Genomic DNA, 13,660 nt, shown 5'->3' on the forward strand with positions numbered 1-13,660 from the left:
CGACCCGCCGCAGCCGGCCAAGGACAGGGACACCAGGTCAGTTGGCGGGCCGAGTGGGGAGCCGGGGGCCGGGGGCCGGCGGGCGGGGGTGCCCAGCAGCCGCGTGGCCTACTCGGGACTGGCCGGCGCCGCAACGGGCGGCCCTGGGACTTGTAGTTCTCTGCTCCGCGAGAGGCTGGTGCGAGCCCGGGAGCGCGGCGCTGCGCGGGGACGGGGACTACATTTCCCAGAAGGCCGGGGAAGCGCGGTCACTGGGAAAGCGCCGCGGCCGGCGGCGCTTCCCGGGCGCGATGGGGCCGGTTCTGGCGGTTGGGAGCTGCCGCGAGGCCCGCGCTTGGTCCCTGCAAGGCGGCCCGCGGCCGATGGGTCCGGGCCGGGCGGGGCCCATGCGCAGCTCGGTGGCGGCGCCCGACTGCTGCGGGGGCCTCGGCAACCTGGACTTCAGGAAGGTACCGACCACGCCAGCAGCGGGGCCAGGAGGGGGGTCGCTAGGGCGGTTGGGTCCGCGGCGGGCGGTGCCACCGCCTACGCCCGGGGGCGGTGTCGCCGTTACCAGGCAACGGGGGCGGGGCGGGACCGCGGGTGCGTGTGTGTGAGTGCGAGTGCGCGTGTCCGCACCCGTATCCGCGCGTGGGAGCGCGTACACGTGTGCACCTACGGGATCGCTAGGCTCCGGGGAGGAGGCACCCCGAGCTGAGGCCGGAGGACAGGCCTCCTCCCGGGTGGACGGGCGGGGAGTTCGCGGCCTGCGGAGCCCCTAGCGGGCCGGGCCGGGATGGGCCAGGCCGGACCTGGTTCTGAAGACCAGCCGGGCCCCTGGCCCCGGCCCTTAGAGTCTCCTCTGAGACAAGACATTCACCTTTTCGGCGTCAGCCACTACCCGTGGAGCCCTCGAGAGGTCCCTGCCCGAGGCCGCCTTTTGTGGTCCATTCATTGGTACAGCCGGTACCGATCGAGAGCAGGTGTCCACTGAAGAAAAACGCACAACCTAATGGTTGCGAGTTGTGTTTTGGGGGGGCCTTACTGAGGACTATAGCCCCGGAAAGAGCCTCTCAGTAGCTCTGAGGAGGAGCCAGGATATATAGGAGTTTTTGCTGGAAAAAAACCCACGTCGAACATCAAAAGATTACTGCTAATCACAAAAAAACAGTCTTGTACGTGATTTTAGCACTTTTCTATCTGTGGGAAGATGCAAGAGTCTGGGCTCCTTGAAATTATTCCTTAAATCTGCATCTTAACTGCCTGGGGCCTGTCTCCTGTTTTTCTCCATCCTGAATCCCCCTCAGGGTGCATTGTGGGGTTGGCAGCAGCAGCCGATGGCTTGATGGGGGGGCGACTTCCCTTGTTGACTGGAATGGCAGGCGACATTCTTTGTCGGCTCTCACTGACCTTTCACTCCACTGAGGCTGGAAACTGAAAATTCTCTGCCGGAGATAAAGCTGGTCAATGTTTTAGAAACTGGCTTGTGGGGAGGTGGGTTGAGATCCTGAGATAGCTGGTCCCTATTTGAGGAGGTGACCTCATCTGAGCCCTGAGTGATATGCCCTGGGGGGTGGGGGCCCAGGTGCTCTGGTCGGGGGGCTGGCAGAGCCAAGGCCTTGAGGAGGAGTATTTGTTCAAGAACAAAGATAAGCCTAGCGTCTGTCCCCAGGGAGTGCAGGACTGTCCCAGGGGATGGGTGGGAAACCAAGGAGAGAGGAAGACTTATAATTTCAGGGAACTTTCCTTGAAGTGCTGGGTCACACCGCACGGCTCAGGCGTGTTCAGAGTGAGCTCGCCTGTGTAATAGGCACCCAGATCCAGTGGATTGTCACCAGCCATCCTGGGAGGACGATCCCAGCAGATCTTGAGAAGGGCAAGGAGAGGGCACTTGGAATGCCAAAGGGGACCCTCGGCATTGTCTGGCTTGGGGTGGATGCTTCATGGATGAGAACTCCGGGGAAGGATGGGACACCATTAACCGGAGGTGGGGAAGCCTTCGGGGCTTCTGGTGGAAATCAAGGAGGCAGTGGGCCCCGCTGCAGGGTTAGGGTCCTGCCTGCCCTCAGGTCTGAGCAAGGCCTATGTTCTAGAGCTAGCAGTGGGGGAGGGGGAGATTTCCTGGGTATGTGGAGGAAGGTCTTTTCTGCTCTTCTTCCCTTCCCTGTGGGTCTGTGCAGTTGGAGCGATCTGGGAACCTTTCAGGGGACAGGTCAGGGTGACCCTCGTTGGCTAACATTCCGTTTTTTCCACTGCAGCCCTATTGGTACAGTTAAGCTTCCTGTTGCCAACAACGTTGAACGTTGTGTATTTGTCCTACTTGGCAGCCCTCCTCCCTCCTCAGTGAAAACGTCTGGTTTTGAGAGATGTCATCCTCGGGATGGTTCCTCTGCAGCCGGGCGTCTGAGCTGCATGATGGCGGCGCGTTGGCCCCACGCCATCCCTTGGCGGTAATATGTCACGCTGAGAATCTAAACTCTAGTAGCCACGGTTGAAAAAGTAAGAAATCGGTGCATTACTTTTGACGATATATTTGACCCAATACGTAAAATATGTCATTTCATCACGTGGCACCGCACGTCCTCAGCAGCCACACGCGTGCTGACGTGCAACCATGGGCACAGTGCCCTTGACCACTAGCTCCTGGGCCTGCTCCAGCTGGTGCGGAACCTGGGCTTTGTTTTGAGCTTAGCAAGTCCCCCCTTGGGCTGCGCGCGTCCCCGCTGCAGCCTCATCGACCAAGGCTCTCCCTGCCCGGGACTCAGCCAGGCTCCTCAGCTCGGCAGCTGAGTGAAGCCCGCTGGCTGGTGGGCGATGGAGCCGGACTGAGGGGCTCCAGCGGGGCCTCGGGGTGCTGGCTTGTTTGGGAGCACAGGCTGCCAGGGCACAGTCGGGGAGCCCCTTTCATGCCCGTTTCCAGATGGTTCTCCAGCCCTTGTGAGCGATGGGTGGTGTAGGTGTCAAGAGGGGCCCTTCAGTTACCTGCTCTGTAAAATGGGACCTTTGTCAGCTGTACAGTGCAGCCCACCTGAGGGTGGGTGCTCTTCAGAAGGCAAGGCCCCTGTGTTCAGGCAGCATCGAGACCATGCTGGGCGACAGGCCCCTTGGGCTGCACAGTCCCTGTTTGTGACTCATCTGTGACCATTTGGGAGGCAAATCCCAGGGGCAGGTAGGAGCTGCCTTCCAGGGAGAGATGTTTGCCTGCTACACAGAGTTGTTTTTCAAACTCTTTTGGCGTTATCACATTAGTTAGAATAAACATCAGGCCATTTCTCTGGACGACTTACTGTGTGAAGTTCTCAAGGACATAGTTTTTGTTTTCAGTGTTTTTGGGTCAGAGTCCAGACCTTGGGCAAGTCACGTAAACGGGCAGAGCCTCGGTTTCTTCTGCCTCTGTTGAGATGATCGTAGGGCTTTACTCATCCGTCTGTCAGTATGGATGTTCTTTTCTTTTTTTAAAAAGATATTTATTTATGTGTTTTGGCTGCGTTGGGTCTTAGTTGTGGCACGCGGGATCTTCGTTGAGGTATGTGGGATCTTTTGTTGTGGCACGTGGGCTTCTCTCTAGTAGTGGTGTGAGGGCTTCTCTCTCTAGTAGTGGTGTGAGGGCTCCAGACTGCGTGGGCTCTGTAGTTTGTGGCACGCGGGCTCTCTAGTTGAGGCACGCAAACTCAGTAATTGTGGCTTTAGTTGCCCCGCAGCATGTGGGATCTTAGCTCCCTGGCCAGGGATCGAACCTGCATGCCCTGCATTGGAAGGCGGATTCTTTACCACTGGACCACCAGGGAAGTCCCTATTTGTGTTCTTTATTTTATTTTTATTGTATTGTATTGTATTTATTTATTTATTTTGGCTGCGTTGGGTCTTCGTTGCTGCGCGTGGGCTTTCTCTAGTTGCGGAGAGCGGGGACTACGCTTCGTTGCGGTGCGTGGGCTTCTCATGGTGGTGGCTTCTCCTGTTGCGGAGCACGGGCTCTAGGCGCGCGGGCTTCAGTAGTTGTGGCTCGCAGGCTCAGTAGTTGTGGCTCACGGGCTCTAGAACGCAGGCTCAGTAGTTGTGGTGCACGGGCTTAGTTGCTCCGTGGCATGTGGGATCTTCCCGGACCAGGGCTCGAACCCGTGTCCCCTGCATTGGCAGGCGGATTCTTAAGCACTGCACCACCAGGGAAGCCCCCTACTTGTGGTCTTTAACAAGGATCTTTCTGGTATTGATTTCTAGTCTGATTCTGTTATGGTTCAAGAACATACATACTTTTACCTTTTCTTTCTTTTTCTTTTATGTGCACTTGAGAGGGACGTGCCTCCTGCTGTTATGGGGGGCTGGTGCTCAGGCCCACCTTGTCCTCACCGATTTTCTGCCTACCTGTTTTGGCTTCATGTGTTAGCCTCAGTTTTTCAGTCTGAAAAATGGGCATGTCTCACAGGGTTGTGGGCGGACTCAGTCACAGAGTAATAAGTGAGCTTCCTGTATCATCTCACTTAATCCTCCTGATGGTCCCAGGAAGGAAGTGCCACCCCCATCAAAGTTTGCCCAGGTTCCCACAGGGCATTGGGCCCTGTCTCAGGACAGGCTCTGCCGCCTCTGCAAAGCCCTGTCCAGGGCTCGGTCAGCTGGCTTCCTGTCACTACTGCCTTGGACACAGAATGCGTCCTTAGGTAAATAGACTTAGGCACCAGCGTTGCAGGGCCTGTCCGGGGCCCCTGAGGGCGAATGTAGAGAGAGGTCTGCGGCTTACGGCCCCGCAGAGGAGAGGAGGCCCCAGACCCACTCCCGGGAAGGGCCCATCTTGCCCCATGGACGCGGGACCCCACGGGCCCTCAGAGCCTCTCTGCAGATGGCCCAGGACAGGCTCGTTGGAGGAAGAGTGTGAATAAACAGCTTCCTGGAAAGAGTCATGGATTCGGGACACTGGGGCAGCCGCTGGCCGCTGTCTGTATCGTAGGAAAGCAGAGCCTTCAGGTGGTCTCCAGGGCTGGCTCGCCCCCCATCCCAGCGTGTGGGCCGCACCCCTCGCTGGCTGTTCCTTAGGAAGGGAGCATTCCCCGAGGGCCCCTCCAGAGAGCATCTGTCTGTAGCGCTGGCATCAGGCGCACAGGGAGGGGACCTACAAGCACCCTCTGCCCCTTGTACCTTGGCACCTGTTTTCCCCTCTCATCCCCCTGGGCGGAGATGGGTCACGGAGCTTCCTGTGGCCCCTCCCGGAGGGTGAGGGGGAGCCCCCAGCCCAGCCTGGATTATCCGCTGCCCAGAGACCTTCTGTGCCTGGTGCCCCGGCCATGAGGTCGCGGCCGCCTTAGTATAAAGCTTCTTTGTGGCCGCTCCTTCTTGTGTGTGCGCCAGGCTCGGGGCTTGCAGCAGAAGTTTCCCGGTAAATGTCTCCTGAATCACCGAGAAGGCCCGGGGCCGGAGGGTCCAGCTGGAGGCCCGCCCCGCTGCCCCCACCCCGTCCCCTTCCCTCGGCAGTGAGCGGTACGTGGGTCCCACCTGCGGTCGATGTGACTTTGATTCCCTGCGCCCCTGCTGTTTGTTTGGATGTCACAATGTGACCCTGGGTGCTGTTGACCCTCGCACGGTGAGCGGCATCGGCTCTAGCTGCTGAGCCCCTCGCGGGAGCGCTGCCTGGGCAGCGGTAGGTAGCCCGTCTCCTCTCTGTTCCAGCGCCGGGACTCCGCGGCCCATGACCTTGGAGCCGGGGGGGCTCCGTTGTTAGGGTTACTGGGAGCGGAAGGCCAGGACTTCCGCTGCGTTCATCAGGTTGGGCAGAGGGTGGGTGGGCCCCGCTGGGCCCCTCCCCTTAGTCGAGGTGGCCCACAGGGGTACAGGGTGATGGGGCGGGGGTCTGGGACCCTCCTGCTCTGCTCTTGCCTGACCCGGGAGGGCACCCTTCCCAGCGGGCTTTGGGGGTGACAGCAACCGGGAAGGGACCTGCAGGCCTCTGGAGCGGGAAGCCAGGAGGGGGCCCTCTGCTGCCACCTGACTTGTCTGTCATTCTTTCCTGCGCGGTGGGCCCTTCTCTGGGCAACGCAAATCCCCCCTCAAGGTGACCGGATACTTCCTGGATGAGAGGTTGACTGAGGGCCCTGGGACCTGGGCGGGGGCCGAGGTTCCAGTTTTGACCAGTTCAGCCCTAACAGGGAGCCCCGGCCGGATGTCTGCTGCTGGCCACCTCAGCCAGTGTCACTGCTTCACCGCTCTGCCTCAGTTTCCCCTCCGCCTCTGCTCTCCTAAAGGCGAAGAAGCAGTCTCCCTCCTGCTCGCTTGCCCGGCCTCCTTGGGAGTGTTCGGGACTTATCCTCACTCCGGTGCCTGAACCCGGAATCTGGGATCTGGAATCCGGAAGCGCTGGCCTGGCCTGGCCTCTGGGAGCCTCTGGCTTGATTATCTCTGAGCTGGCACGACAGCGGTGCTCGTCTTGCTGGGTGGTGGCCCAAGGTGAGGTGTGAGAACTTGTATAGATGCGCACTGGTCTTGTTGCAGGGGCTTAGCTCGCAGACCCCCAGAGTGGAGCCTCCCGGGGACGCTCAGTGTCTGCTGAATGGCGAGGAGTGGAATCCTTAGAAACGTCTGAAGCGTTTCCCCCGGGCCCTTCGGGGAAAGAGGGGGCAGCTCCCAGTTCCCCTGCTGACCTTCTTTCCTGAGGTGTAATTCACGTAGTGAAATCGCGCCCAGATGGAGAACTCTCACGTGTCCCCGCCACCCAGGCTCCATCACCCCGGAAGCGCCCTGCGCCCTCCCAGGCCGCGCCCCACCTTGCTCCCCAGGCAGCCACTGGACCGTCTGCCGGCTTCCTCCTGCTTACCGTCCAGGGCCTGGGTGAACGGGAGACCCTGGACGCCATCTGCACCTGCTCCCCACGTGGGCGGGCCTCACTCTTGACCCTTTACCCTCTCTCCTCTTGGCCCTGCCAGCCCAGGGTCACCCAGCCCAGGGTCACCCGTGGGGCAGGAGGCACAGCATGAGGGCACGTGGGTTTTGCCTGGGACTGTGGGATTTCCCACCCCCGCAGAGGGGACTGGCCCCCGCAGCAGCTCCTGGCTCGCGGTGGAAAGTGACGGAGCCCGAGGCTTTGTGAGTGGCGGGGCCTGGAAGATCTGACCCACCGGCAACCTCAGTGAGCTTCTCCGTAAAATGCGTAAAATGTCAGGATGGTAACATTTAGCTCCTAGGGTTGGTGGGACGATTGCAGGAGAGAATGTTTTACTTCTCTCTGCTGAGTGGGGCTAGGCTGCGGCCCCCTGTGGGCCCTGGCATTTGCGGACATTGGCTTCCCCGTGGACACGCTCGCCACTCTGGAGGCAGGAGGATTCTTTTGGTTCAGAGGAATGACGTCCTCGGACGGAACTCCGTAAAAGGGAGTCTGGCTGACAATGACACCCTTGTCTGCAGAAATGCTGTATCAACTCCCGTGGGAGTTGTTGCTGTCATAAGAGTCTGCAAGTGGTGAGAAGCATGTTTTGTGTGCTGCCCTAAGCTGGACGTGGTGATTCGGGGGGCAGGCCAGGGCTGGGGGCCGTTGGCAGGAAGCGTGGTTTGCGCACCCGGCTGCCCCCCAGCTCTGCACCCTGGGCACGGCTGGTGGATTCCACCCCCCCCACCCCCCGCAAGCCAAGGCTTGTGACTTACCTTCCAGCTGAGACTTATTGTTATTCTGAATTGCGTGTGGAGAGCTGCCATGAATTTCTAAAAAGAAAAAGAAAAATACAAAGAGTAATGCAGGGACTCAGCGAACACTGACCACCAGGACGTCAGCAGTGTCTCATGGGTTTTAAAGGGAGAACTCAACACTGGACGCATCCAGCTGTTTCCTCCTCTTGTCCCTAGAGGCAGGGTCTTAGTTCTGTCCCCGGGGACATCTGGGCCACGTCTGGAGCCGTTTTCGGTTGTCACGGCTGGGGAGGGCGGCCGGCATGGAGTGGGTGGGGGCCGCAAAGAGTGACCGGCCGGAGGGTCGACAGCGTGGAGGTGGGGAGACCCGCCCCGGACACAGGGGGCAGTGAATCTGGGGCTCAAAGCTGGCCCTCTCCACATACGGGAGGGGCGCTCAGCGCTGTGTGGTGGGTGCAGGGTGCCCTGGGCTTCTGCAGCGCCCTTGTCCATTTGACATGCGTTTGAGAACGTGGCAGGTTGACCCAGACCTGGTCTGTTTCAGTTGCCTGGTTTAGCCGCTTTGGGGACGGCGCATCTGCTTTACCCGAGCCCCCGGCGTGCACACCCGTTCCGTGCGTGCTGATAGGAGCAGCTGTGCGCGTGTGTGGGCGCGCTCGGGGCAGGCGCCCGGGGTTGGGAACCCCCACGCTCAGGAGCGCCGGTCCAGGGGCTGGGAAGAGGACACCGCTGCTCTCTGCATCTGCCTCTTCCTGGCTCTCGGAGGCTGAGCGTCTTCACACGGACGTCGGCCCCTCGGGTTGGCTCTGGGGCCTCTGAACACCTCTGTTGGGTCCTGGTCACCCTGGTGATGCAGACACGGGTCCCGGCGGGGTCGCTGCCCCGCCAGCGTGCTGGACACTCATCCTCAGAGCCGCTGGTTTCCTCTCTGTGCTTCCGCCGCTGGCCCGGCCACTCTCCGACAGGCACGACACGGCCGGTTGGGTTTCGGCTTTTATCTTCCGTTTTATGAGATTACACTGTAGTAACCTTTGCTGGACTTGGACGTGCCCAAGCCTCCTGACCTGTTCCTGGAGGGTAACTTTGTTTCCGAGTTCTGGGGCTTGTCACTCGCTCCCGTGTCCGGCCAGGTAGGGCTGGGCAGGACAGGCAGGTCTCCCGCTGACGCCGGCTCTATCCCTGCAGGCAGACCTCTGCGTTATGACCCGGCTGCTGGGCTACGTGGACCCCTCAGAACCCCACTTTGTGGCTGCAGTCCTCACCATCGCTTTCAATCCGCTCTTCTGGAATGTGGTAAGTGCCCCAGGACAGGCTGTGCAGAGGGACGGATGGACGGACGGGTGGCTCTTCCCTCTCCTCGTCTGTCTCTGGCCAGCATGGGAGCGGCCTCCTGCCTCCCCGTCGAGGTCGGCCCCCAGGGAGGACGGTGACCGGGGAAGCCGCTCACCGCGGGGTCGCACGACATCTTGGCCCCAGCGGACAGCAGCTGTCAGCGGGGGTTTGCTCCCCCCTGCCACACACGCAGGGAAGCCGCCTCCTCATGACGCCCCCGCAGCAGGCCTGCTCCGTAAACACCACCACTTTTCCCAATCGAGGCCTCCTGCAGAGTGGTCTGCAGCCCTCGGGCTGAGGGGTGCTGGGGGCGGCAAGGAGCTGACAGCAAGAGAAACGGGAGGCAGGTCTGCGCCTGGGTCTTCCGGGGGTGCAGGGCCGCGCGGAGGCTGGGGGCCTGGGGGGCTGGCCGGGTGGGAGGTAGGCGGGGAGTGGGCTCTGAGCAGTCCCTCCTGCCAGCCCTTCTCGGAGACACCCCTCCCCTGTCAGGATGTGGGGGAAGCCCTTGGGGTTTCTGGTCTGCTGTCCGGCATCTCTGGTGGGTGGGAGGGGCGGTAGGCGTGCTCCCCGGGCCGCCCCCCGAGGCGTCTGCCGATGCAGAGCCGTGGACGTCCTGTGCTCACCTCGAGGGCGGCCTGCTGAACGAGCCTGGGCTCGGCGTCAGCACACACCGTTCCGCGCTGTCTTCATTTCACGTGGCCGCTCGGTCCCCGGGGCAGAACAGGACGTGTTTGCGTCTGGTTGACGAGTTAGGTCTTTTCTTCATCTGGGGAGAGCCGGTGGGGGCAGGCTGCTCATCTCAAAGAGGCTGCAGTCAACACGCAGACATATGCGTGCCCTCCCGACAGACAGACTGTGCATGCCCTCCCGACAGACAGACTGGTCTCCTTTCCGGGATGGACACACGGCCTTTTTCATACGCCCCGCTGGTTTCCTGTGCCGCTGTAACAAATGACCACAGGCTGGGTACTTTAGAACAGCGGGAATATATTTTCCCCTGGCTCTGGGGGCCAGAAACCTGAAACCAGTACTGGTCAAGATCCAGGTGCGGGCAGGGCTGTCCGCCCCCGGCTCCAGGGGAGGGTCCCCTCCAGGAGACCCGCTCCAGTCCTCAAGGCCAGCATCTTCCCCCCGCCTGCCTCCCTCCTATAAGGAAACGGGGGGGGGGGACAGCAGTCAGGGCCCCGCCGACCCAGGACAACTCCCATCTCAAGACCCTGAACGCAAGCTAAGCCCCCTCTTTGCTGAGCAGGCAACTTCCACCAGTTCTGAGGTCAGGACGTGGACATCACTTAAGCCTGATTTTCGGCTGCCACACCCTTTAGCCTTCATTGTCTGGTGCTGCGGGAGGGGAAGGTGCGCTGAGTGGGACGCGGGGAGGGTGGGGGGAGAGCAGAATCACCGTGGGGCGAGGCGCGGGCCACCCCAGCTCTGGCCGGGGCCTGTGTCAGGTCAGGGCCACTCAGGCAGGAGGGACCAAAGCTCCCCAGGAGGCCTGAAGATGTTTCCCCACCAAGCAGGCTCCGCTCCCCCGCCCCCCAGAGCTCCTCCGTCCCCGCAGGCCCCCTCCCGCGAGGCCGCGAGGCCTCTCACCTGGCCGTGGGTCTGTGTGCTTTAGCTTCCTGCGTAACGCACCTGTCATCTAGCGAGTGAACTGGTCTCCAGAGTCCTGTGAGCCAGGTAGAGAGTGTTGGGATTGAGCTGAATTGTAGCACGCCCGGCTGATGTCAGCATTGTTTGGACGTGTGGGGAAGACCCTCCCGTGGAAATTGGTGCAGAATGGGGGGGGAGGCGAGGGCTGTGGGGAGCTCAGGCCTGCCCCAGAGCCCCCAGGTGAGCCAGGTTTGGCGAGTGGCGGCCCAGGGCGGGGCCCCCCCCCGCTCCCCGGGCCGCAGCTCCTGGGGCGTCTCTGGACGTGCTGCGCTGCCTGCCCCCCTGGCCCCAGCATCCCTGTTGCTGCGCCTGCAGGCGGCCTCCCGCCCTCTGTCGTGGGGTGTCCCTGGCCCCGTCTCTGCCATGACCTCCTCTTCCTCTGCACGTCATCTGTTCGCTCACTCACCCCACAAGTGCTCTCGGGGAGCCCGCCGTTGGGGTGCTGAGTGGCCCGCGGGGGCGGGGGGATGAGCCCGCCAGGTGCACGGATGGGTTAATGTTGGGAAGAACGGGTGCTGCAGAGGGGCCAGCTGGGGCGGTCCCTGTGTCACCTGTGTCTCTGTCTGGCCCAGAATCTCCTCGGTGCCAGGACCTCGCGTCCAGGTGCTCGGCCGCGCCTGGGCACGTCCAGACCCCGCAGAGAGCTCGCTGTTCGGCCCTGGCCCACACCTCCCCGACATGCTCCCTCCCCCACCTGCAGGAGAAGGCCTCCCTGTCCCAGGGCCTGGACCAGCCTTCCCTCCTTCCTCGAGTTTGCCCACCCCCCGCCGCCGGTCTCCCTGCTGAGCGTGGCCCCACCAGCCAGCTCCTCCCCACCTTCCCCTCGTGCCCTCACCCCGCAAACAGGGCCAGGGATTGCCCCGCACCCCGCCTTCTAGGACAAAGTGTGAGCAGGATGGCTGACCCGCTTTATCCCTGGATGTCCCGTGTCCCCAGAGCCCTTCGTCCTGGTAGGTCACCTGGTCTGCAGGGAGACGCACCTCCCCAGAAAGGGGGCCGCTCCCCGTGCGCCTTGGGGGGCCCTGGCACAGGGGCGTTCTGCCGGCTGAGTCCTGGCGGCCGCGGGCTCTTGAGGGAGCGGGGGCAGCAGGACGGTAGGTGGCGCTGTGGGCAAGGCCAGGGCGAGGGGGCTCCCCGCAACCTTGTGTGCGTTTGCTGCGCGGCTTCGGTGTCTGCCTCAGTGTCAGCCGCTGTGGGGTGGGCTCGGCTGCCCCGGGGACCCCCACAGGGGCCGGGAAGCTGATGCTGCAGCTGCTGAAGCTGGGACAGAGGCTGGGGTCCCAGCCCCTGTGTTCACGCCCCCGCTGGGCCTTGGTTTCTCCGTCTGTGAATGGAGGCCCATCGGCTCTGAAACACCGCAGCCGCTCAGCTTACCCTGACCCCCTGGGGTGGCCCCGTGCAGGCCCCCTGGGAGAGGGCGGCCTGCCTTCCTGGAGCTGGCAGCGAGGTAAGATTGGGCATCAGACCTGCCATCCAAACGTCGGAGTTGGTTACAAGGAAGCTGGCGTCTGGAGCTGGTCCAGGAGACGGGGCGAGGGCTTGTGCGGCTCCTTGGCCTGGGGGCCGCGAGGGGACGAGCCGGAGGCTGGGCTGCTGGAGACGCTGGGATGCGGTGCGGGTGGGGAAGTGGACGGGCCGGCCGGTCCCCTGCGGGAGGGCCCTGAGTGCCGGCCTGCAGCTGGTTGCGTGCTAGAGCCGGCAGCGAGGGGCGTGTGCGAGGTGTACACGCGTGTGCCCGCGTGAGTGCGGGGGAGTTGGGCCGGGCGTGGACAGGCTGTGTGACACCCTTGCTCCCATCTGGCTCAGAAGTCCGGCTCCGAGGGCACGGCCACGTACCCACCGGCTCTGTGCCGAGTTTCTAGACTAGGCGCGTCCTGCATTTGCAGGGATGCTGAGTGGGGCTTCCTGGTAGGGCCTGTGGCCCAGCAAGGGCTTTTCTCTGAGCGGAGCCGGCTGGCTGGCCGGGCCTCACTGAGACCTCGGCTCTGGGACCACAGGGCTCTGGCCGGCCGGCCGCCGTCCCTTCCGACCGATGTCGCCCAGGATGCCGGGGAACAGCATCTCCCCTGTCCACCCGAGCTGTGCTCAGAGCTGCTTCCTGCAGAGCTGATGGGTGTCTGGCCCTGGCTCTGCAGTGGGGACACTCAGCCCCTTGTCACCAGGACCCAGGCTCGCTCCTCTGGCCGCGACGTCGGCTCGAGCGCAGGAGGTCCTGTGGCGTGTGCGTGGGTGTGCTTTCCGGGGAGTAGGTGTGTGTCCTCTGGTGCAGGCAGCCCTGCCCGCCCCTCGGCCCCATCCCTCTGAAGGGAGAGCCGTGCCAGGCAGCAGCGTCCTCTGTGGGCAACGGGCTGCAGCTGGGCTAATTTTAGGTGTCCGAGGAGCGTGGCGGTAAAGTGTACGTGGCAGCTGGAACGCGGCCAGCTTGCTTTCTGCCGGGACCGCACGGAGGCCGAGGGGGTGAGGAGGGAGGCTCTCCCACCCGGAGCCCCAGTGAGACCCCACCTGAGCTGGGCTTCCTCTCCTTCCCGGATCCTGACGCTCCAGGGATGCGGCCTGAGTTTTCTCACGAGTCCTGCTGGGGGCCGTGTGGGTAGAGGACGCGCCTCTCCTGCGATGCCTCACTTGGACACGACCCGGCCTGTGTAGCAGCAGCTTGGGCGGGACAAGGTGGCTGCAGTGGCGGGAGGGCTCCTGGTGGGTCATCTCTCGGGCCACTCCCGCACGGAGGGGCGGTTTGATGACCTGGCCTCCCCTTGGTATTCCCAGCAGATCAGCCCTCCTGCTTCGACCTTTCTGTAGACCCCGCAGCCTTCAGGGCCCGCCCACACCTCCGTAGGGTGTCTGCTGTGACCTTCCCTGGAGCTCTGGTGTCTACCCTCTGCCATCAGCAAGCGTGGTCTCCTTGTGCCCCCTGTGCCTTTGCACGGCCTGCTCCCTCCTAGAAGGGCTCCTCCACACCAGCCTGCCTCCTGTTTCCCTCCCAGGCCTTCCCTGGCCTTCCCTGGCCTTCCCTGAGCCCTGGCCCCGAGCAGACGTGGCCCAGCTCCCTTCCAGCCTCCCTGACCGCAGGTCTGTGGTCGCTGTTCCTCGC

The 13,660-nt window shown here is 62.8% G+C and overlaps 1 protein-coding gene across 1 annotated transcript in view; it reads left to right on the forward strand.

The window, feature by feature from the left end:
• Window positions 1–268: 268 nt before the first annotated feature.
• Window positions 269–13,660, forward strand: part of PEMT (phosphatidylethanolamine N-methyltransferase) — a 45,855-nt gene continuing 32,463 nt past the window's right edge. Inside the window, exons 1-2 of the mRNA XM_059906670.1 lie at window positions 269–449; window positions 8,770–8,877. Coding sequence (XP_059762653.1) covers window positions 291–449; window positions 8,770–8,877 — 267 coding nt within the window. The 5' untranslated portion in view covers window positions 269–290. The remainder of the gene's footprint in view (window positions 450–8,769; window positions 8,878–13,660) is intronic.

The sequence above is a fragment of the Balaenoptera ricei genome, chromosome 20 (assembly GCF_028023285.1).
Source record: "Balaenoptera ricei isolate mBalRic1 chromosome 20, mBalRic1.hap2, whole genome shotgun sequence".
NCBI lineage: Eukaryota > Metazoa > Chordata > Mammalia > Artiodactyla > Balaenopteridae > Balaenoptera > Balaenoptera ricei.